Source organism: Culex quinquefasciatus, chromosome 2 (genome assembly GCF_015732765.1).
Source record: "Culex quinquefasciatus strain JHB chromosome 2, VPISU_Cqui_1.0_pri_paternal, whole genome shotgun sequence".
NCBI classification, from domain to species: Eukaryota; Metazoa; Arthropoda; class Insecta; order Diptera; family Culicidae; genus Culex; species Culex quinquefasciatus.
In genome coordinates this window covers 191,764,847-191,790,522 of record NC_051862.1, presented here as the reverse complement: position 1 = coordinate 191,790,522, position 25,676 = coordinate 191,764,847, and the positions used below count along the sequence as shown (strand labels likewise).

General features: G+C 36.2%; 1 protein-coding gene across 1 annotated transcript; it reads left to right on the top strand.

The window, feature by feature from the left end:
- The first annotated feature begins 823 nt into the window (after positions 1–823).
- LOC119767704 (probable zinc transporter protein DDB_G0282067) lies at positions 824–1,645 on the top strand. Its single transcript, XM_038256964.1, has 2 exons — positions 824–997; positions 1,068–1,645. The coding sequence occupies exons 1-2, from the start codon at positions 840–842 to the stop codon at positions 1,612–1,614; spliced, it is 705 nt and encodes a 234-aa protein (XP_038112892.1). The 5' UTR covers positions 824–839; the 3' UTR covers positions 1,615–1,645.
- Positions 1,646–25,676: the final 24,031 nt, after the last annotated feature.

Genomic DNA, 25,676 nt, shown 5'->3' with positions numbered 1-25,676 from the left:
GGGTTGCCGGTTGCCTTGAGAAAGCCCGGATTTGGACCACCCTAGTGCATGTTAATAACTGTGAAATTTCCTCAAAAAGATATATATTCAGATTATTTATGGATTATGCTTAAAAAACAAAAAAGGATTCTTTTTTAAATTAAACTTTATGTGGCTTTTTACCAAAATTTCTTTAAATTTTTTGATATCAATCCGGTTTTTCATCTAACAGATTTGAAATTGAAAACAAATAAATTAAATGTATTTTAAATGTGAGGATTTTGTGCAAATTGATGTTTTGTTTTTACATGCAAAATTGAAAAATGGTTTTTTTTAATAGAGTGTTTCATTAGGGTGTTCCATGTTAATTAAATACTCTAAATTGAAATTTGGCCTAGTGATCGGTCAATCTTTGATTTCAAAGGGTAGCACCATGGGTTATCCGGATTGGAAAAGGAAAGAAGTGGGTCATCTTATCAGAACGCATTCATATTTCTATTATTTTATATGTTAATGGATCAATAATTTTAATAACATTTAATAGATGATTTATTTCATTATAGCCAAGTCTCAATATCTCAAACTCTCACCTTGAGACAGAAACCAGCGAAGCAAAACACTTTCGTCAAATTTCACCGTGAAAACGTGCCACCATGAAAAGCTGTCTGCTAAAGTGTCAAGCCAAACGAGACGTTGGAAATTGTTCGCGGTTTGTGTCAATTTTCAACGCGTAGGGTCTCGCTCTCGTATGATATGCCCAGTCGCAGAAGAAGCAGGGAGGGTGGTGGGACCTCTGAATATAAATAGTGATTGAAGCTGATTGGTTTAGTGCAGTCGGTGCAGAGTCAAGTGTGCGCACGATGGTGGCTGGTAGAGTTCTGGTGTTGGTGGCAGTTGCCTGCTGCCTGGTGGCAGTCCAGGCAAGGCCCAACGGCAAGGACGAGGAGTGGAAGCATGGCGGCGGCAAGGATCATCACTCCGAGGAGCACTCCTCGCACGGGGAGAAGGGGGACAAGGGGTACGGGTTTGGATGATTTTTCGCTAGAAAAAAGATTTTCATTTAATCCTTTATTCTTTATCACCAACAGATACAAGCACGACGAGGAGCACGAGGAGGGCAAGAAGGGTCACCACGACAAGGAGGGTCACAAAAAGGAGTATCACGACGAGGGTGGCCACAAGAAGAAGCACCATGACGAGGGTGGCTACCACAAGGAGATGAAAAAGGGAGAAAAGGGCGAGAAAGGCCACAAATTTGAGGAAAGTGGCAGTTTCAAGAAGGGACACTCGACCAAAGGACATCACGAAATTCACAAGCTGGACGAATTTAAGAAGGAGAAGAAGTTCTTCGACGAAGATCATGACGAAGCGTTTGACGAAAAGTCGGGAGGTTTTAAGGAGGAGCATGGATACAAGAAGGGTGGCCAGGAGAAGAAGGGTCACAAAAAGTCCGGCCATCACCACGATCACTATGGCAAGAAGGGCAAGAAGAAGAAGGGATCGCACCATCACGATCACGTGGGCCACAAGAGCGAGCATGGCCACGATGAGCACTGGAACCACAAGGAGGACTTTGGCAAGAAGGGTGGCAAGGAGCATCACAAGAAGTGGGGTCACAAGAAGGGAAAGCACTAGGTTGAATTAAAATATCGTGTAGGAAAATAAATGTAATCCAAATTCAATAAACTTTCAAAAGTATCTAAATATTTTTTTATTATTTAGTTTAATATCTACAACTCATAATAACAATTTCCAATTGGCTAACTCACCGTCAACTCACATGAAATCGGAAAGAGTTGTCCTTAACCCTCTTTGATTTGCAAGGTCCTTTTTTCGACCCCTTTCATTCAAAAAAAAAAAAAAAAACAAGATTTTTATTAATTCCTCTGCCATTTTTGTTAGTTTAACTAGTGCTTTTACAAAACTCCAGAATTCCACAAGTTTTGTCATCCATTTTTTCGGTCGTGATTTCCAAATCAAAGCATGACATCAAATACATAATGCCAAAAAGCGGAAAACTCTTTCGGCAACCGCCACAGAATTTTGCCACATTTTTTAGCACACTTTACGATAGTCATAATCATATTCTTTGTCACTTTTTGTGTGTCTCCATTTTCCCGCCATCGCCTCCCCATGTCACACTTTTTTTTTCTACAAAAGTTTTAGTTTCCCAAAAGCTTCAGCAAGAGTATCCCCAAAAAAAGAAAGAAAAAAAAAAACGCTCCCCACCACGTTGTAACTCATCATCCAAAATTGACGGTAATGGCGTGGTTTTTCGTTTCAAAATCTGGTTCCGTCCCCCCCCCCCTGCGATGGCGTCGGTGACAACCAACCAGAACCATCCCTCTCTCCACCACCACCTCAAATTTAACGAACGGTTGGCTGGGCTGGACTGATTTTAATCAACTTCGTGCTATGCGGTTGTTTGAGCAGAATTCACTGTGCCAAAATGAAATATGAATACGCTTCCCGAGGAATGCGAGAGGGTCCTGGCGGTGAAACACCGTGCAACTGTGGCGCGGTGTGTTTTAAAAATAAATATTAAGATTGATATTTACGCCGGTATGTTGTTCCCGGTAACATTCACAGAAATAAAATAAATAAATTATATTCATATCTAAAGGTCAAATACGAAAAAATTAAACTCACATGAAATAAGATGTAATAAAACAGTCTTATTTCAATAGTATAAAAGACAACCTTATTTTTTCCTGTGACTCGTCCTAACTTCTTTTCTACTGCAGCTGTGGCTGGCCCAGGTTAAGGCTCAGTGTTTGTTTTTGCCCACCGGAACATGCTTTTTGCCTGATGATTACTTTTTGTCAACCTGCTGCTGTGTGACTCGAGTCGATAAAAACAAGCTGCGTTTTATTCACGTTGTTTGGTACCGGAGTGGGGTTTAGAAACAGATGGAAGCCATGCAGCCGACGCGAAATGGAGAAAAAAAGTGTATTATTTTGTGGTAAACAACACGTGTTCAGATTAAAATGTATCGAGAGGTCGGAGGCTTCGTAAAAAAGCAGTGTCGCAATCATGGTTGTTGTGCCTTTTTTTATTGGAATAGGCATCTTTGCATGAAATGTTATAAATCAGCTTTGTTGAGTTGGAAACATGGCAGCTGCTGTTGAGATTTGAATATGGGTTGTATACAAAATCGTTTCATCAATTTGTGTGCACAAACTATTTTTTGACAATCGAAACTGTTTATCACAATTCACAAAAGAACTTTTAAATTGCTAATGGGTAATTCTCTGTCAACTCACACAGCGTGCGCCCCGACCCCTCTTCGATTTGCGTGAAACTTTGTTCTAAGGGGTAACTTTTTTTCACGAATCCGAGGTCCGTTTTTTGATATCTCGTGACGGAGGGGCGGTACGACCCCTTCCATTTTTAAAAAGCGAAAAAAGAGGTGTTTTTCAATAATTTGCAGCCTGAAACGGTGATGAGATAGAAATTTGGTGTCAAAGGGACTTTCACGGAGAAAAAAGAGTTCCCAAAATCGTGAACAAGCGTTCTTGAAAATGAAAACCACGAACAAAGTGTTCAAATCCCATGGTACGGTTTTGAAAAACGTACCATGAAATTTGAACACTTTGTTCGTGGTTCCCATTTTCATGAACGCTTGTTCAATATTTTGGGAACTATTATTCTCCGTGTTTATGTTTGAATTAGGAAAAAACGTATCTTTCATCGATCAACATCAATAAAGTTTTAAAAACTCTGCAATTTTCGATTACTCAACTGTTAAATTTTTTGACACATGTAATTTTAAGAGAAATTTAATTTACATGATTTATTTTTATTCATGAGTCGATTATTCGAAGTCCCATACAAACCTTCGAATAATCAAAACATCGGATAATCGAAGCTTCGGATAATCGAGTCTGGACTGTATTTTCGATAAATACGGTATTTTGTGAAAAATTTATTATTTTCCAGCAAAAAACTCTAATGACCGATTCTTAGCGAAGCTACACCAAAATGTCACATTTTTTCAATTTTCAATGTGATTTTTTATATGAAAAATTTCATGTTAATTATGATCTAATAATTGCAACGTGCTTTAAATGCATTTTCTTATCTCAAATGCCAAAAATATTGACCAAATAAAGTCTGCAAGTCATTGAATGGGAGAGGAGTTTTTTTCATAAATCAGCTCCTTTCGTTGTCCCGTCACGAAAAGAAATGGCTGGCAAAAACTCAAATCTCAACCAAATCAAAAGATTCGTTTTTCAATTTGTGATAATGTGTAGAAGAGCAAAAGTTTAAAAAAAATCAATCTGGCAAAACTGTGTCGATTTTTTTGGTGTGCCTTTTAAAATTCCAGTTTTACGATGTTGTCCCGTCACGCTACATTTTCATTTCAGGAGAAGCACAGGTATATTGTTCATTATGCATGTCATTTCTATGTTGGAAAATCAATTATCTTTTCAAATATGTAATAACATTGGGGGTTTTCTTCTTTAAGTGTGCCACTACAGCCAAAACGCTGAAAAAAACTTGGGAATTTTTTGAAAAGGAGCCGAAGAATCGGTCTAATTAAGTGAAAAGGCATACAAAATTTCACTTTGTTTGATATCCATATTGCAAATTTAGAAAATTATAATGTTTGCAAAAGTATTGGTTGTTTACAAAAAAAAAATAATAATAATATTAAAAAGGCGTAGACAATTTAGTATTGTTTGATACCCATATTGATTTTTTTTAATTTATTGTTTTTGAAAATATATTGTTTTTTTTACATTTTTTCTGCATTTTCAAAAAAAAAGTTGTTAATGTGAAAAAGCATACAAAATTTCTGGTTTTTTTTCTGCATATTGTAAATTATGAAAATTCTGTAATTTGTTAAAATAAAAATAAACTTTTGTTAGGGTACACAGCAACCAAAGATGTTTTTGTCTTTTTATTTCAAATTTGTTGAACTTACGGACCAAATCCTGAACTAATTTGTTACAAAAATTGACGAGTTTCGTTTAAATTCTTTATAGAAATGGTAGCTTAGGGGATGAATTAAACATTATATCGTTAGTTCCCGTAGTTTTGAAAATACTAAAATGTCTGTAACAGAAATCTGGGTGCAAAAGCTCTGATTGATGTGCACCGTTAAAATAGAAACTTTAACAAGGTACATTCTACATTTTAAAAATATTTTGTTATAAGGTCGTTGCAAATATTTTTCCAAGTTTATGTCGTCGATTTCGTATTGATATATTTTTTTGTAATTTTTTTAAAAATATTTTCTAAGAGAAACTCGAATAAGATGAATAAGCATACAAAATTTTGCTTCGTTTGATATCCATACCGCAGATTAAAAAAAAAAATAATGTTTTCTTCAAAAATACGGTAAACTTTGATTTTTTTTTATTTTTCAAAAAAAAAAAGAAATTAAAAAAGCATGCAAAATTTTATTCCGTTTGATGTCCATATTAAAAATTTGACCTACATCGTGCTAGGGTTGTCCCATGAATGGCAATTTTCGTAATTTGTAGCAAAATTCACTTTTTTCAAAAAGTCATAATTTCACGCTATTTCAACCGATTTAACTTGTTATGGACGTTTATGAAATTTATGGTCTTTCTATAAAAAATGGTCTTAATAACAAAAAAAACTAGCCTTATATTTGAAAAGGTCGAATGAAACATTAAAATGCCGTTTTGACGGTGTCAGGACCTAAGAGCCTATGTCTGAAAATATTTTCATCGGACAATTTTACGTGACATACTAAAAAAAAAATATATAAAATTTGTACCAGCCTCAATATATTATTTATGTAACATTATACGCTCTTTTGATGGCGTTCTCCGAATTCCGAAAATACATATTCTTCATCACAAAAAAGGCCATTACCAAAAAAAAAAGATGGTGTGATATGTCGTTTTATGAGAATTTTAAGGTACTTTTCGAATCTGCAATAACACAGGGGGGAAATTTTCTCTTTTAGAACAAAAAAATTTCCTTTTTTTATTCTTAACCTTAATGGCTTATTAAGCATGCTTGCAAGTGTATTAAGATTGAACAAGAATCAAACCTCAACATGCTGTCACTGAACACAAATGCTCCTCTTGCTCACCGTTGCCATTTGGTAATCACACTAATCCTACAACTGAGCAATTCTCTACCAAAACCGGAAATGGATTTTATTTGTATTTTTTGATTTGGCTCAAACTTTGTGGGGGCCTTCCCTATGACCAAATATGCTATTTTGTGTCATTGGTTCATCCATACAAGTCTCCATACAATTTTGGCAGCTGTCCAAACAAAAATGGTTTGTAAATATTCAAACAGCTGTAACTTTTGAGTGAATTTTCTGATCAATTTGGTGTCTTTGGCAAAGTTGTAGGTATTGTTGAGGACTTTTGAGAAAAAAATAAGTACACGGAAAAAAAATGAGGAGATTTTTTTATCAACTTTTTTTTACTAAAACTCAATTTCCCAAAGTACGTATTTTTTGATTTTCGAGATTTTTTGATATGTTTTAGGGGACAAAAATCCGCAACTTTTGAGCCATAGAGAAACATGGTCAAAAAATCTGCCGCCGAGTTATGATTTTTTGAAAAAATAGTGATTTTTGGAAAAATCGAAGTTTTATGCAAAAACAAGTTTGACATTACTTTTTAATGCAAAATTGAATTTGCAATCGAAAAGTACTTTACAGATTTTTTGATAAAGGGCTCCGTTTTCAAAATATAGCCACCGAAAGTTTGATTTTAGCGAAATATTTGCAGTTTTTCAACTTTGCCGGAGACACCAAATTGATCAGAAAATTCACTAAAAAGTTACAGCTGTTTGAATATTTACATACCATTTTTGTATGGACAGCAGCCAAAATTGTATGGAGACTTGTATGGGTGAACCAATGACGCAAAATAGCTTATTTGGTCATTGGGAAGGCCCCCACAAAGTTTGAGTCAAATAAAAAAATACAAAAAATAAAAATGGTCGAAATCGGCCGATTTCGTAGAGAGTTGCTCAACTGTAACTTTACGCCCAGCAGCTTCCCCTCCCACTGGGCGATAACAATCCAACGCGGTGGCAAAACGCTAACGCAAAGAGACAGGTCTTTATAAATTTATTATCACTTCGGGAGCTTTGATTTGTTTCTTGATTGCCTGACATGGTTGTAAAATCATTTATCTTCCATCCAACACCACCACCACCCAGGGGATGCTGCTATAGTGGGGCGTTTGTGCACGCGCACGCCCTTACACTCTGCTGTCACATTGTGGTGGCAAATGTCAATTGGGTGATTTTAATAACTTTGTCGAACGTAATTTTCTTTTTTTTTCAATTTCTGCAATTTTTGTTGAAAACTTTAAAAAATAAATAATTTGCAAAATACCCTCACGTAACGGTTTTCAAAGCCACTAGTGAAGAACACGCAGCTGGCAGATAACGTGACTAGTTGTGGTGCTGCTGGCAGTTCCTGACTCATCGCTCCCACCGTAATCCTTCAAAAACCGCCCCCTCACCGCAGGGCAGGACAGGCAGGACTCACGACAGGGAGGTGCGAATCAAACAAAACTTTGTAATTTTAATGCCGTTAATTTTCGACGTCTTATCCACCGTCGTGTCGTTCTAAGGAGCAGTCTTGCCAGGAAGACTTCCGTCCCTGTGTTCACTTACGAGGTTTACGAGCTTTTACGATTCAACGGGTGTGGCCGGGAGACGAAGCTTTGCAGCTTGACAAAGTTGGTTGAATCGATTATAGTTTGCGGAATGACTGCGGATGAGTGATGGAATAATTTAGAATTTTCAAACATCATTTGGTGGCTACAAGCTCTCGCAGGATTGTGTTGAACGTTTCTGGGTGGCAGCTGGGATCGTTTGCCGAGAGATTTCGGAGTGTGCTGTTTGGGAGTGGGAACTTTAAGTTTCATAAGTGATTTAACTTGATTGATGGTGCTTTACATGATTTATGAAAGTAGCGATGGTTATTCTAGCATTCATAAGAAATTAGTTCTTGAAGTTTCTAAATGACGATGATAGACAATGTAGTTTTATTCATTTTTTTTTATTTTTTTATTCGAATATCAGTTATCGATCAGACTGAAGATCAGATCAGCATATCGACGTCGTCGTGCTATCTTGTCGCACCCGCCATTTTGACGTTCCGAGAAAAACGCGTTTTAATGTTTGACCTTGAATATACAAAAACGAGAGCACGCAATGTAAACAATAACAAACACGTTTTGTTTGGCTGACCATTCTGTGCATTGTCCCGAAGTTTGGTTGAAGTTGGTTGCTGGAGTCCCGAGTTATAATTACAAATGTTTACGGTAGTCTAGCTTGTACGTGCGACAAACGCATCCTGACTTTCCTGGCCTGAAATCCCTTTGGCCTTTTGTCGCACTTACATCAATTTTCATGGAGTGACAAGATAGCACGACAAGATTGAAACTACTTTCATATGTAAAGTGACAAAAATGCACGGAGTTTTTTCGGTTTTTGTTTAATATCTCAGGATTGAAATCGAATTTTGGGGATCTGTGAAGGTCAAAAGGTGAGGCATTGTGAGCTGCACAAAATGGCGTTCTTAACTCAATTTGGCCCAAAATGCACGTACGACAAGTTAGCACGATGGCGACGATATGTACCTTGCACAGTTAAACAAAGTTTAATTTATGAAATTTGTAACATCGCTTTTGTTTTAATTTACTAAAATTTTTAGTCGAATATGCAAAATAACACATCATTTTTGCTCAGATTTGACTTTCTAATCGAAAGACAAATTCGACCTGATTGCTGCGCCCATCGAAAAGACCATGTCTACGGTCGTCACACGATAGGATTACCTCGGCAGGTATCTATTTTGCAAAGCACGTCATCATCATCTTCTCCCAACCCGCAGGTCAGGTGATATTGATTGACACCGCACACCAGGTGTACATTATGGTCTCATTAGCATAGCCGCGACGACGACGACGACGGTCGGAGAGAATCGTCTAATTTCTGCAACGCACGTTCGCCTTAATCTATGCAAGACTAGGAGCTAGAACAACTCACACCTGAGAGGATTCCCAGCTCGGTTTGGCTTAGCTCCTGAAGCGCCAACCTTCACACGTGGCTCAACGACGACGATGACGGTAACGGAACACAATAATTAACGGATGATTTATGGTTTTGCAAGGATAATGATTAGACGATATATGCGTGGCGCACTACCAGGCCATCGAAATGAGAGCACACACACACACATATGCATGCAAACACGCACACTCCGGGATCTGCGAGCGGGAGACACATGTGCTTATATGGTAAATGGGAAAGTTATACAACGTTTAGCAAAAAGATTAGAAAAAACTTTGCTCCGTTCTCTGTAGGTAGATGTTACCTTTGCCACATTATTTTCTTTTTCTTTTAAAATATACCGATATCACCAAACAGTGTTCCCAGATCTCCATGGTATTACCACGTGGAAAAGGAAATCGGAGAACATTTTAAAATTATTACATTTATGCAGCGATATAATAAGTGAGTGTCACAAGGTAACTAATACGAATAACGTCATGATTCGAAATCCGGACTCATAGTAGCATATCACTTTTGTTATAGATGGCAACAAATCATGTAACAATTTGGAAATGTAGAAATATTATCAGGATATAGTATAAACCAGGGGTGCCTAAAAAGGAGCGGCCGTGGCTGACTGGTTACGGTGTTCGCTTTGTAAGCGAATGGTCCTGGGTTCGATTCCCATCTGCTCCCAACGAGAAAGTATAGGAAATATAAATCTTGAAACTCTACGAAAATCTTGAACATGTACGAAAAATCAAAGTCGCTCGAGTCGGGGTTCGATCCCCCGTCCTTTGGATTGGTAAGCAAAAATGCTAACCACTAGGCCATCGCGACTTGGTGAGCTATTACTGGAATCAGGAATACTGTTACCACCATCAACTATATACGCGCTGGGTCCTTGTCCATTTGACAAGGGTTCGGAAGTTCTAAATAACGTTTGAATCTGATTGGTCCAAACGTTCTTCAGGGCGGGGCTTGTCGACAAAGCTGAAGTCCCTCGCGCTCGGCTAGCCAGCGTAGAAATGGGTCACCGAAGCTCGGCAGAGCTAACACCTTCCAAATGCCTATGCGAGTTATTTGCATGTATAGAATGAGAGCTAAAAATACATGGAAACAACTCAATTTGTAAGAAGCGACCGCGTGGTCCCGTTTGGTTGGTTGCACACACACACACACACACACACACATAGTATAAACCAGGGGTGCCCAAATTTTTTTAAAGGCGGGCCAAATTTGAAGCTCACATGAGCTTGCGGGCAATATGAGACAAATATTAGATTATATTAGAAACAAAAAAAAAATACAGTTGTGTACAAAAATGCCTCCAATCAACTGGATAAATTCAATTAACATCAGAAAAAAAATACCAACATAAATATTATTAATCTGGAGATTTTTTTTGAAAAGGTCCAATAAACAAAATTTTCAGTTTATGCTTTTTGGATGTTTTTCAATACCCCTGACTCAAGGCGGTTTCAAAATACCCAAAAAGCAAAAACTGGAAATTTGGTTTATTTGACCTTTAAAAAAAACTCCAGTTATCTTCCTTTCATTGCAACTTCCGTGCCTCCACAAGCGTGATTTCTCAAATATAATGAAAGTTTTAATGTTGTATTTAAATTGATTTTTTTTTATTTTTTAAATATATTTCAGAAGGGGTGACACAAACTTTGTAAAAGTGTGTAATTTATATTTTAAATTATGTGCAATCTTAATGATAAATAGTTGCTTAAGGATTTTTCATAAATTATTCCTCCTATTTGAATAACATTTCAATAAATATTTGATGAAAATTTTGACATAATTTACTCTTTTCAATCACATTAAGACGTGCTACGATAAGATAAGACCTTTAACACAATATTTGTTTCATATAATCGGGATCAAAGTATGGGGTTTCCATACTTTGATCCCGATTATACAGTTAGTTTTATACTTCAAAATCTTAAAAAGGTTCACAAAATAGGCATAAACTTAACCTTAATTTCTAAAAATTATAAAACCTCTTAAAAATGCGTCAAAGGGTCATTTTACATGATCATTCAAAATGGGTCCGCGGGCCACGTTTGGCCCGCGGTTCATACTTTGGTCAAACAGTCAGTTTTAAGAGAATGCATGCAAAATAAGAATTTTCAAACAATTTTTCATAAGAATTTTTCAAATTTAAATGAATTGTTGTGCTTTGAATCCGGACCCTCGATTTTGCTTATGAATCGCTCAAGTTTGGGCTGAAATGTTAGTGAATGGCATCAAAACAATCGATATTTCCTATAAAAAATTGCTAGAATTTAAGGAAATCAAAACCGTAATTTTCTGCATTGCCTTCACGTTGCACCAGACGCCTATGAAATATTTCAGTGAAATGTTTGAAATGAAAGTTGATGTAAGAATTCATCAAATAACACAGTCGAACTTAAATATACCCAAAAAATTGATAAAACAAGATGAGGTGTCCGGGTTTCGAAGCGACCGGGAATTCGAATCATGACGTTATTAACAGTCGAATGAAAAAACTGGCATTGGAAAAAAAGTTTGATCTTTTTAAGGGGTTACATACATGTAAATCGACAAAAATGTCAGAGGTTTGTGTGAGTACACACTTAATTTTATTAAAAAATGTTTTCAGGGTATTAAAATATACATTTTTATCTATTATCAAAACAAATTTGAAGACATTTGCTTGTATCATTGCCGAGATATAGCTATTTGAAGTTGGGAGTTTCAAAAAACGGGTGCCACGATATCTCAACACTGCCTTGACCAAATCGGCTCAAAATTTCGGTACAGACTCGTTAAACCAGTCCTGTGTGCATGACGAAGGCCGATTTAAAAAAAAACTTATTTTAAAAAAAGATAAAAATATTTTTCTGTTTTTCATTTAAAAAATCGTCAGTTTTTGATTTTCGTATTTTTTTTCTAAAGTAAAATTTCAAAATCGGGCTTCGTCATGCACACGAGATATGTCTTGGGAGTCTTTACCCCAAATTTCAGAAAATTTGGTTCATCCCATCTCGAGATATCGTGGCACCCGTAAATCAACTCGGTGTTTCGAGAAAAACACTCAGAAAGTTTGACAGTCCGCTTTGCGCACGGCAAAATGTTGAGCCTAAAATCGTCTCTAACTCAGTTTAATCATGGAATATCTTCATGAATGTTTCAGAAGTGATTGAAAATCATCTTTTTAATGGTTTCAATAAATTTTCTGTAATATGAAATTTTGTGATTTTCTGCATGTATGTAACCCCTTAAGTGATAATAATTAAGAAACCTTGACATCAATAAATGTTGAGCTGGTGCGTTCTCATTACCCGGGCAGACGGTAATAACAACATTTATAATATTTCATTTACCATAGATCCAACAAAAAGAAAAGTTTCTAAGTGTCCATAACACAATCTGTTATTATTTTTTGTCTAGTTAAATATGTTTAGATCTTTGGGATAATTTTGTCCAATTTCGTTGGAGTCACTATTTTGATCATGAAATGGGATCCTTAAGCTAGAATTATTTTAAAAAGTTGAAATTTTGAAATTTGATTTTTTTTAATTATTTGATATCCTCTAAGGGGCTTTACTAATATGGAATAATTTTGACCATGTTCATCGGGGTCATTTATTTGACCATGAATTTTTTTTTTTAATTTTGTTATATTCCCTAAAGGATTCGATTTATTTATTGAGAATTTTTGAAATGTGAATAACAAAAACTGTTACTATTTTCACAGAGCCAGGAAGTTGGAGCAGACGTTGAAGTTCGAGCTGGAGTGAGACCTCGGAGACGCCACCGGATTCAGCTAATTTTTCAGCAACTTTTACTTAGAGTAGCGGTCTCTATAACTCAAGGTTCGGACTAACATTATCCATCCACTTCCAGTATGACAGAGGTATTTGAGAAATTGCAAAATTAGGAAAGATAGCTCCCACTCATCTTTCACGGCTCGTGGATGTAACTTTTGGAGATCCTGATCAATAACGGAGTAGCAACTGCGGTTGGGCAATTATGCTCATTTTTTGCACCTTTTTGAGTTTCTAAAATTCTTTCAAAATTTGTTGCTTGTTAAGACCACTAGACTAGCATAGAAACCCTCAAAAGTCCTAAGTCCGCGGCTTCCGGGGTTGTTCACGCTGACAGTGCCATCATTAGTGCACTAAATCATGTTTGAATCAATAATTTTGCGGTTTGAGTTTCACCACAGCCACCCAGCCACAGCGTCGCTACCTCTGCTGCTGCAAACTTCTGCGAAACTTGGAAAAGGTCCTCGCGCCGTCTTCCCTGAACAGGAGCAACGCCAAGTGGGGATGCTGTGCGTGGGGTTGAGGGACGGAAATTTAATCCATTTGATTCATAGCACTGGAATGACTTTGGCTGGCTGCAGGTAATGAGAGCCGGCTTCTGGCGTTTGCTCCGTCGTCGTGGGAATCGAGTAGGTGGTTTTGGGGGCTTTGGGGATTTTATGGATGTCCCTGCCACCACGCTGCACCGACTGACGCTGGGAGCTTAACCAGACCGAGTGAGTACGTGCGCGTGTGTTCTAAGAATTTTGACGGAGAGAAAGTTTGAACGGCGTAGGGTTTGAAATAAATTTCGGTGCGTTTCATGTTATTGTATTTTGTAGCCTTTCTTACCAAAGAAAGGGTTATGTTTTATTTTTGACTAGATGAAAGATCTCGTCTAACTTTAACCGTAAAATTTTGGGTTTTTTTTTGGTGGAGATCAAGTGATTATAGGTAAAAGAAAAATCAATATCCTGTAATTTTGAGCTAATCTTACTTAATTTTCTTATAATTTCGTATAACCAGAAAATGACCACCAAAAATCCCTCTTTACGTTCTGCGTAATTACTGTGCCTTAGTTACCGCGGTGGGTCCTTCTCTCCCTAGTACTAGATATACGAGTGCCTGGGAAAGCCCATCCAGAGCGAGTGGAAGCTTTATTGCTCACTTATTGGAAAAGCCAGCAGCAGCTGCAGTTCCCCTCCGTCGGCATGCATGCATTCTAGGTGGGGGATGTGACCGTGGCGTGGGAGTGAAAATGAGTTTATAATTTATTTATGTAACCGCAAGACACACACATTTGCGTTTGCACGTTCATAGAAGACGGGGAGAACCTGGCAGAGGGTGCTAAATCTTCCAGTGGAAATAATAGAATGTGCATAATTCATGCAGCCTGGCCTGTAGTATACATTAGTCCGTAGTTAGTGCAATAGTTTCGGCAAAAGAGCATTATCTAATCTCCTGCCATTTTCCGCTGTCGGTAGTGACGGGGTATGAATGATAAATTGATTTGCCGGAGTTGGCGCAACCATGCGAAGCCATAATGGATGGTATTTTAGTTGGCGGGACAGTAAATGTCAGTGCGATCAGCCATTGTAGTCCCCATGTTCTGTAATGAATGATAATTTCATTCGTGATGATGACAAATGACAATGGATGCTTTTCAAATTTATGAAAACTTTGTTAGAAATTCCACTTTTCCTCTCACCAAATGTGTGCAATTTGATCCAATTAGCCAGTGCCCCTTTACCGTTCCCGAAAGGGCACTTTATTAACGCCGCTGCACGATATCTTTTGTCAATTAAAATTCAATTTAATCCTATTTACCCATGCATGCTGGATTAACTGTGTCCAGCGACTGGTAATTGAATTACAGCACGTGATTTTCAATCGAAATCGATAATGCAACTCCCCATTTTAAACCCCTTTCGTAGTGAAAAAAGGAAAAGAATGGAAGCTGCGAACCTCATCATCCTGGTGGGACCATCAATCAACGGGAGTTTTGGTTTCCTCATATGCAGAAACTGTCGCTGGAGCATTTTTTTGTTGTTGCCAAATGATCGTTCGAAAATCCCCAGAGAATTTACCGAGCTCATGCATTTACCTGGCAGGCTAATAGGGTAAATTTGGAGTTGCTTATCTTTTTTTTCAATTTCCCGAGCAGACGGAAGGCCAGTTTTCGATATTGTGAGAAGATCGAAATATGTTATTGGGATGATCGGATTAGTTGTTAAAATAACAAAAATCAATAACAAAAATTTGTTCGAAGAATAACTTAAACTGTTATTATGTTGTTATTTCAATAACAAACCAATAACACAGAAAGAATCATGAAGGAATAACAAGATTTGTTATTTTGTGCGGAGAGGTGGAGCAGCAGAATAACAAAAAATGTTATTGAACTGGTTTGTCTCCATAACAAAAAAAGTTATTGTTTTGGTTTATTTGTAATTTGCAAATAAACCTGCAGTTGCCATAACTCCTCTGTACTAGGCAGGGCTGCAGAGTCGGGTACCTCCAAGCGACTTTGAATCCATACTTTGAAGACAACTCCGACTCTGGATGCAGGACATGACGTCAACGACGGCTTCAGCTCTCCAAAAATACCCGATTTCACAGATTCCGATTCCAAGTAAAAGTCGACGTCAGCTCCGACTTCCTTGCTCTGTGAAAATAATAACAGTTTTTGTTATTCACACTTCAAAAATTCCAAATAAATAAATCAATTCCGTTAAGGAACATTACAAAATTTAAAAAAATTACTCTCAAAAGTTAATTTTATCGGATTAATTTCAGCTTGAAACCCCATTTCATGGTGAAATAAATGACCCCGATGAAATTAGTCAAAATTATTTCATAGTTCTAGCCAATTTTAGTAAAATCCCTTAGGGGGTATATCAAATAATTAAAAATAACAACTTTCAAAATTTCAACTTTTTAGAATAATTTTAGCTTAAGGACTCAATTTCATGGCTAAAATAATGACCCCGACGAAATTGGTCAAAATTATCCCATAGTTCTAACCATTTTAAACAAAGTCCCTTAGGGGGTATATCAAATAATTAAAAAAGTCAACTTTCAAAATTTCAACTTTTCAGAATAATTTTAGCTTAAGGACCCCATTTCATGGCCAAAATAATGATCCCGACGAAATTGGTCAAAATTATCCCATAGTTCTAGCCAATTTTAGCAAAGTTCCTTAGGGGGTATATCAAATAATTTAAAAAATCAACTTTCAAAATTTTAACTTTTTAGAATAATTTTAGCTTAAGGATGGCCAAAGTAATGATCCCGGCGAAATTGATCAAAATTATCCCAAAGATCTAAAAATATTTAACAAAAAAAAAATAATAATAACAGATTGTGTTATGGACACTTAGAAACTTTTCCATTTGTGCGATTTATGGTAATTTTATTTCTAAGTCAGTATACCGAACGAATAACAAATTTTGTTATTAGGAGAGTTTTTGAAATGTATAACATTTCCTCTTATTAGCGTGTTATTAAACATTTTCAATATAATATCACTTCAATACCAAATTTTGTTATTTTATCAGAAACTGTTATTATTTTTTCTTCTTGAAGTTGAACTTCAGGATTAAATAATAACACTTTTTGTTATTTTAACAGGATTTGTTATTGAAATATTATTAATTTTGTTATTACCGTCTGCCCGGGTTGACATTTTTTTATAGTTTTAGATTTTCTAAAAAGCTTTATATTCTTTTACTCGTACTTGACTTTCTTCTGGTTGTATTTTACAGGAAATTATTCAAGGTACTCTTTAAAAATGACCAAAAAATATCAACCCGTTTCTTTACAGTTTATGGTTTAAAACGTCAATTTCACCATCCCTTATAATTATTGTTTCTTTTATTTTATCGCCATCGTGTTGCCCGGAAAATTTTACATAATAATTAATGCATATCTCAAACTAAACCAATCCATTGCCAAGAAACTACCCTTAAAAAATAAAAACTCTGAATTTCCTGTGCAAAACTTATTGCGCATGTATCAGTGCAGTGCTTTTTTTTGTATGTGAAATTCAGAGTTTAATTTTGAAGGGCTGTTTTTCGGTAATGGATTGGTTTAGTTTGAGATACGCATTGATTATCATGTTAAATTGTCCGGGGAACGCGAAAGTGATCAAATAAAATAAATATAAATATGAGGAATGGGTGAAAATCACGTTCTAAACCATAAATTGTTATAAATGAATTCCTCGGACGATTTTCTATAAAATGCAACCAGAAGAAAGCCTTCTGGTCTAGAAGTTGGAAAGTTACGAGTAAAAGAAAATAAAGCTTTTTAGAAAATCGTCAAAAAAGAGGGCGGTACCAAAGGAAGAGGGATGGATGTTAACTATCGATAGATGAACGTTTGGTCCAAATCGGTGAAAGTTGAGTCCAAAAGTATTCCCGTAGACACGGATTAACCCAAATACTTTTTTTTTATAATTTTGGAGTCAATTATTCAGTTTTGTTTTCAATCTTGTACATTTTTTAACAAAATCGGAGAAAATATTTTTTCTAGATGGTGCCTTGGGTTAGGAATATTTGCTTCCAAACGAATTGCTTTGTACAAAATCATGTGTTTAAAATTCATTTATTTTTGGCAAAACATGTTTTTTTTTTCGTTCACAGATAATTCACTAAAGATGCACTAAAATTAGGGGAAAGTGGGGCAATTGTAACAAGCTAAGGAAATGCTCGTTATAATCCATTAAAAATGTAATAAAATCTGTCGGATTTTTTTATAATCAAGACTTTGATAGAACTAGTTTTAAAAAAATCCTGTTTTTTAACGTCAAAAATTGATTTGAAAATTTTTGATTTTCCGTACGTTCTACTCAACAAGTGAGGCAAGACGAACAAGTGGGGCAAGAGGAACAATGTATGAAAAAACATGTTAATTTGCTAACAATTGAACTGTTATCACTTAGATACATGGGTAATTCTCTACCAACTCACACGAAATCGGGAAAAGTTGCCCCGACCCCTCTTCGATTTGCCTGAAACTTTGTCCTAAGGGGTTACTTTTGTTCCTGATCACGATTCCGAGGTCCATTTTTTGATATCTCGTGAAGGAGGGGCGGTACGACCCCTTCCATTTTTGAACATGCGAAAAAGAGGTGTTTTTCAATAATTTGCAGCCTGAAACGATGATGAGATAGAAATTTGGTGTCAAAGGAACTTTTATGTAAAATTAGACGCCCAATTTGACTGTAAAATTTTTTGGAACATGTCATTTTATGGGAAATTTAATGTTCTTTTCGAATCTACATTGACCCAGAAGGGTAATTTTTTCATTTAGAACAAAAATTTTAATTTTAAAATTTCGTGATTTTTCTAACTTTGCAGGGTTATTTTTTAGAGTGTAACAATGTTCTACAAAGTTGTAGAACAGACAATTACAAAAATTTTGATATATATACATAAGGAGTTTGCTTATAAACATCACGAGTTATCGCGATTATACGAAAAAAAGTTTTGAAAAAGTTACTTTTTGCGTTTCTATTTGTTTCGTCGTCTGTGTCTGTCGCGGATGACCATAAACGGCCATGATCGATGATGACCATTTTTTTCAAAACGTTTTTTTCGTAAAATCGCGATAACTCGTGATGTTTATCAGCAAACCCTTAAGTCTATATATCAAAATTTTTGTAATTGTCTGCTTTACAACTTTGTAATACATTGTTACACTCTGAAAAATAACCCTGCAACGTAAGAAAAAACACGAAATTTTAAAATGAAAAATTTTGTTCTAAATGAAAAAATGACCCTTCTGGGTCAATGTAGATTCGAAAAGAACATCAAATTTCCCATAAAATGACATGTTCCTAATTTTTTTTACAGTCGAGTAACGGAAAATGGGAGAATTTTTAATAGTAGTTTATGCAACAAGTTGAAAAAAAAGATTTTTTTCAGCACGAGTCGTACATTTATCTAACGAGGTTAACCGAGTTGGATAAATACGAAGAGTGCTGAAAAAATCAAGTTATGCAGCGAGTTCCATACATTTTTTCTTGCAATTCCGAAAAACATCTTTTTTTGGCACGCATTGAGTAATATTTTAAGTCAAATTTTCATGTATTTTATCAATAAATCGTTTAAATAAAAAAAAAGTTTAAAAGTGTTACTTTTCGAAACCGGTGCTGAAAAGTACAACTTTTCAACACCCATTTCAGTGCTGAAAAGTAGAACTTTTCAGCATTTATTTTGTAAAGTGTTGCTATTCGATTCAGTTGTTTTTGGTACAGAAAAGTAGGCTATTTCGTCGTTTAAGAATGCATAGCATAGCATTGGTGTCTACCCGTAGCTGCTACTTCGTTATTGACCAGGACCCCCAAACATTGCTCCGTGGACCACAGATGAAAAGTAGGAACCAATCATCACCCCTTCGCAATTTTCAAAGGTCCCTATCATGCTGATCAATACCGACGCCGGCCACGACCAGTGGTAAGACACGGGAAGTGGATGGGAATGTTAGTCCGATACTTGAGTGATGGGACCGCCAAATCGACTGCGTCTCCGACAAAGTATCACATGAGTTTTGAGGGGTTAGTAAGATGGGTATGAGGTCAGGATTCACTGTGGTAGGTGATGCGACCATGAGCAATTTTTTTATCGGTTGAAATTTTAAAAATCTTAGGCAGCCGGCTGCGGAAAGATACCTATCTAAGGATTTAAATATAATATTAATTCGACCGCGATTCTCCCGAAATTCTCCGTCGGCGTGCCTTCCGATCAACGGTGATGTAGGAAGGGCTTCATTCATTAAAATTATTTTATATCATAAGCCTTAAAACATATCCGTCGACGTGCCTTCCGATCCTCGATGATATGGAAAGGACTTAATCCAGCAATACGACTTGCTTGTCTCAAAAAACAAAAATCGGATCGTTTCTATCGAAAACTATATAAAGAGAACAAAAATAAAATTCATCGGCCAACGAACGCGCGAACATAAAATAAATGAAAAAAGAAGAAGAAGAAATCCAATCACCCCATGCACACAAATAGCGACACAAAAGAGACGGAAAAAACGAAAAAAAAAAAACAGGACTGTGCGTCCACACAGGCACCGCACTACTGATGCCATTGTTTAATTATAATGACCAATCACCCCATGCACTCGAACAGCGACTCAAAAGAGACGGAAAATAACACGAAAAAACAGGACTGAGCGTCCACACAGGCACCGCACTACTCTATTTCGTCGTTTAAGAATGACAGGAAAAGTAAGTAGTTTCACGACGGAATTGCAAAAAACTTTTTTAGTGTTTTTTTAATGAAAAATACGTTTTTTTCGGAATTCTGAGTACGCCATCAAATTGGACTTCTAATGTTACATAAAAATCCCTTTGACGCTAAATTTCTATCTCATCATCGTTTCAGGCTGCAAATCATTGAAAAACACCTCTTTTTCGCAAGTTCAAAAATGGAAGGGGTCGTACCGCCCCTCCGTCACGAGATATCAAAAAATGGACCTCGGAGTCGTGATCAGGGACAAAAGTTACCCCTTAGGACAAAGTTTCACGCAAATCGAAGAGGGGTCGGGGCAACTGCTGTGTGAGTTGGCGGAGAATTACCCCACTATTACATTTCAAATAATTTTCGAATCAATCAGAGAAAAAAATAATCTGAACACCTATAATCGTATCAATTACACTGATCTACAAAAATTGACAAAAAGACTGCGCAGGCTCAACTCGAGGGGAAGCATGAAATTTGAGGTGCTCAGAAGCACGTGCATTTTAAATTTTTCAAAAATATTTAGAAAGGGTTGAATGGTTTTTCTTCAAAGTTTGTATGGAAAATTAAGGCGGTCCCTCACTGTTTGCAAATACAACCAAACAAATGTTCAAATTTAACAAATAAAAGAAAAAAAACAAGTATAGTCTGAGGTTCACATTGAAAATTGCTTCTTCTCCCATTTCATGCGCAACTCCTATTAAATGTGATTGGTTTGAACACACGTGTTGGTGTGTGTGTTTGTGTGTGCGAGCCCAAAGTGCACAATATATGTTGTGCTATAACATTTTATGACCGGAGCACGACTTTTTCCACCGCTGCCCTTTTTTGTTTTGGTTTTAATTTGGCGCATTCGCAAGAATATATTGCTTCATTAAATCTTGCCCATGTTTTGCCATCGACCGAACCTGCTTTCTCCCCGTCGATCTCCCTCCCCAAATTTGGGTGGGCAGGGAGTTGCGGGCACGTGCCCTGGAATGCATTCGAAACAGAATACTATTTTATTAGTATTTATGTACGCAAGCACCGGCACCGTGTTCCATTTATCAGTTTTCGCTCCCGTGTTGATTTATTGGGGGGCTTCAAAAAATTGAATATTTTCATCGGCAGTGATTCGTTTCTATTAGCTTGGTGGAGTTGAATTTTTTTTGGCTGGTTCCCTTGAGAGCAATTCGTTTCTTTTTTTTCTGAATTGCCGTTTGTTGATGGCTGTGACCAAAACTTTTCAATTATAAATGTAAGAATAAATTTTGATTTTGTTAAACAAGTTTTGGCAATTGTTATGTTTCCTTATAACTTTTTTTAAATGTGGAATAATTCTCTCTGTGTCAATATTGAAGGGATTAATCTTACACTTTTTGTAACTAGAGAACATGAATCATGCTCGTTGTGTAGTGTAGGCGTTAAAAATCCAATGAAACTTATCGAAACTGTTGATTTGTTAAACATATTTTCACAATATTTTCAAGTTGCTTTAAAATCGATTCATATCAATAATCAACTTTATAAAATCCAACCCAATCTTTTTCCCGGAAAATGTGTGGCTTTTCCACTGCAGGCGCAACTTTTATTCGCCCATTATTTTCCCATTTTCTGGAGCAACAGTTCAGCGTCGGTGCAGTGTTTCACCTCCCACCAAAAGAACTTGGTGCACCTGGAGAGTTTCTGCTGTTGTGTGTTTATGCGAGGGCTGATAATTTTCCGCGGGAAAGCAACCCAAGAATGCACACACGGGCGCGCGAAACCAAGCTCAACCAGGCGCAAATTATTTATGGGGTTTTGAGGTAATTGTGGGGGGAAAAGCTGAAAAATAGTTTTTCCAACCCCAACAAAAAAGAAAACGCAAAATAATGGTAAGCCAAGTGTGTGTAACATTTTGCGAATTTCTTTGCAAAACCAGCCGGAATTTTTGCAAGAAAAAAAGCTCGAATGAAAAATGGTCAAAGTTTAGCGCTCTTATTAAATGAGCGCGAAGGTATTCAGTTCGGGACACGTGTTCCACGTGGCAAGAGGGGTTAGTGAAGCTGAAAATGAACTCCAAAATTGGCTCCCAGGCTCTGGAGCACGGTCAATAATGGCACACGCTGAGCTCATAAACAACATTCAAATGTTTTTCTATGATTGCCCCGTATGCGATGGAAACCAAAATCAAACCGATCAAACAAATAATTAAATAGCAATTTACCGATGATAGCTAGAAATCGTGTCGATTGTTATTGATACTTGGAGCGCAAAATTAAACAAGGCGTAAATATGTTGAGTATAAATTTCTGCATTACGCCCCCTCCCCCAATCCCAGATCAGGCTGGGAGCGATACACCGCGAACAGCACAGCATAAAAAAAAACACATTTCTGCACAGAAAGGGTCAACTGGCTGCCCGAAATCAGCCCAATCGATGATGAAGTCCTTCGTTGATGGCAGCTGCTACAAAAAAAGTGGTTAATGGTTACCCGGCCAATTCCATACCAGGGCTTCAAAAGCTAACAGTTTGATAAATATTTTTTTAAAGCAAAAATTAGCACCCCTGCAAAATGGCAAGCCGAACAAAATAAAAGCAAATTCTCGGCCATCGCCGTCGATAATGGGAATTTCAATGCCACTCGGCCAAAAACGAATCGCGATAAAAAAAACCCCGCGTTAATGAAATCAATCAAAGCGGAAGCGAGAGCTTTTCGCCAGACTGAGCTGACCGAATTGTCAACCGGGCATGTTGAGGCGCGAAAATCGAAAATTGCACCGTGCCCTACGGAATGGTTGCACATAAATGACGAATAAAATTTGGTTTGCCCAATAGAATGCCGTTGGCTTGGTAACGAATGAAGTGATTACTAGCCTGTCTTTCTGAGAAAAAAAAAGAAAAAATAGGGTTAGGTATGGATTTTAAAATCCATTTTTAAAATTTGAATTTTCTCGAATAAAAAAAACACTTTCTTCATGAAAATTTTCCCAGCTTTATAGAAAGCAAACATTTTTAAATAAAACTTTATTTGAAATTATGTAGAGCTGTTTGATTCTTTTATTTATATTTTATTTGACATGAAAATATTGCATTCGAACGTTACATTGCGTTTAAGAAGACAATCCGAAACAGTTTGAAATTTTATCAAAAATTTAATGCTAGAGAATTGATAATAAAAACAATATTAAAAAAATCTTCTAAATACAGAAAAAGGTTGAAAAACGTTTACTTATATATTTTCAATAATTTTTTATGTGAATATTTATACGAAATTCATAAAATTTCTAGCCATATGTTTTGCCATGTAATTTTGCCCGCTTAGTCTGAATTTACTCCCAGAATTGACCCAAAGTGTAAAAAAAAACGATTTTTGATCATATCAAGGGGTTTCTTAGTGAAATCATCATTAAAATCCAAAATATGACCAAAAATTGATTTTTTGACACGTTGGCTCAATTTTGATAGCAGATTTAGACTCGGTGGGCAAAATTACATGGAAAAACGTTACTTAATCCACCTTTAGGTGGTTGGTGCCTTCCTCACATTCATAAAGTCAATAGATTCTTATGGGTTTTTGGCTATATGGGAGACATTGGCTTTAATCGTATGAAAAATCATGCAAACATAACAAAAAATTACAGTGTTTTGGAATCGGGATGATGTCAGTTATCCATTAAAATTATTATTTCATGACAATTTTCACAAAAATACTTATTTTTCTTGTATTTGAAAATGCTTTTTTTCTAAAGAATCCAAAAATATATTGTTATTGGAATATGGGTATCAAATGATCAGGTTTTTTCATACATTTTGGATATAATAACTATTTTTTTAGAAAATACTCAAAATTTTCACAAAACTACTTATTTTCTAATAAAATACTCAAAATTTCATTTTTTACAATATGGGTGTCAAACGACCGAGATTTTTTCATACATTTCGAATGTTATAACAACACTTTTAGAAAATACTCAAATTTTTCACAAAACTACGTATTTTCGAATAAAATACTCAAAATTTCCGTTTGTTCAATGTGGGTATCAAACGATCGGAATTTTTTCATACATTTCGAATGTAATAACAGTATTTTTTTGAAAATGCTTAAAATTTTCACAAAACTACGTATTTTTGTAAAACTTTTCAAAATTTTAGTTTTTACAATATGGGTATCAAATAATCAAATCAATTTTTTCAAAAATACGTAGTTTTGTGAAAATTTCATTTTTTAATAACTTTCAAAATGTATGCAAAAATCCCGATCGTTTGATACCCACATTGTAAGAACGGAAATTTTGAGTTTTTTTTTTCGAAAGTACGTAGTTTTGTGAAAATTTGGAGTATTTTTAAAAAATATTGTCATTACATTCGAAATATATGAAAAAATTCCGATCGTAAAAACGGAAATTTTGAGTATTTTTTTAGAAAATACGTAGTTTTGTGAAAATTTGAGTATTTTCAAAAAAATTTGTTATTACATTCGAAATGTATGAAAAAATCCCGATCGTTTGATACCCACATTGTAAAAACGGAAATTTTGATTATTTTATTCGAAAATACGTAGTTTTGTGAAAATTTTGAGTAATTTCTAAAAATGTTGTTATTACACTCGAAATAAGCATAAGCATAAGCATAGGTGCCCACCCGCAGTTGCTACTCCGTTATTGACCAGGACCTCCAGAAGTTACATCCACGAGCCGTGGAAGATAAGTGGGTGCTATCTTTCCTCGCTTCGCAACTTCTCAAAGGCCCCTATCATGCTGATCAATACCGGCGCCGGCCACGACCAGTGGTAGGGTCACGGGGAAGTGGATGGGAATGTTAGTCCGATACTTGAGTGATAGAGACCGCCCAATCGACTGCTTCTCCGACAAAGTATCACATGAGTTTTGAAGGGGTTAGTAGATGGGTATGAGGTCAGGATTCACGAGTGGCAGTGATGTGACCATGAGCATTTTGTTTATCGGTTGAAATTTTAAATCTTAGGCAGCCGGCTGCGGAAAGATAAATAATTGATTATTTAAAAAGTTTGTTTTAATCGAACGCGTGCCAACCGAGCGGTAGTGCTATGGGCTGGACTTATCAGTATATTTTTACTGTTGGTACAATTAAGATAACGCGAGCAAATGTCAAAAATAGTAGATGAGTTAATACTAAAGCTGCCAGTTGGAATAAATTATTACGATCAACGAATATAAACGAAAAGAAAACAGGACACCACGTAACCGATTGTAATGAAATTAAAACAATAACTTAAACGAACTTAACCGGCGGCGTGCCTTCCTATCAACGATGATAAAAGAAGGACTTATAAATTTAAAATATAAAAAGACTCCAAAAAATACGTTGCATAGTAACCGCGAAGTCCCGCTACTCACAATCGAATCCGAAAGATAGCTATCTAGAATTTTAAATATAGTATTAATTCGACCGCGATCCTCCAGAAATCCTTCGTCGGCGTGCCTTCCGATCAACGGTGATGTAAGAAGGGCTTTATTCATTAAAATGATTTTATATCATAAGCCTTAAAACATATTCGTCGGCGTGCCTTCCGATCATCGATGATATAGAAAGGACTTAATCCAGCAATACGACTTGCTTGTCTCGAAAAAAAGAATTCGGATCGTTTCTATCGAAAACTATGTAAAGAGAACAAAAATAAACTCATTGGCCAACGAACGCGCGAACTAAAAATAAA

What these genes read in the sequence shown, in the direction of transcription:
- LOC119767704 (XM_038256964.1), top strand. Translation starts at nt 840, where the DNA reads ATGGTGGCTGGTAGAGTTCTGGTGTTGGTGGCAGTTGCCTGCTGCCTG. An exon ending in GGGGAGAAGGGGGACAAGGG is followed by an intron (nt 998 to 1,067) that starts GTACGGGTTTGG and finishes TATCACCAACAG; the next exon opens with ATACAAGCACGACGAGGAGC.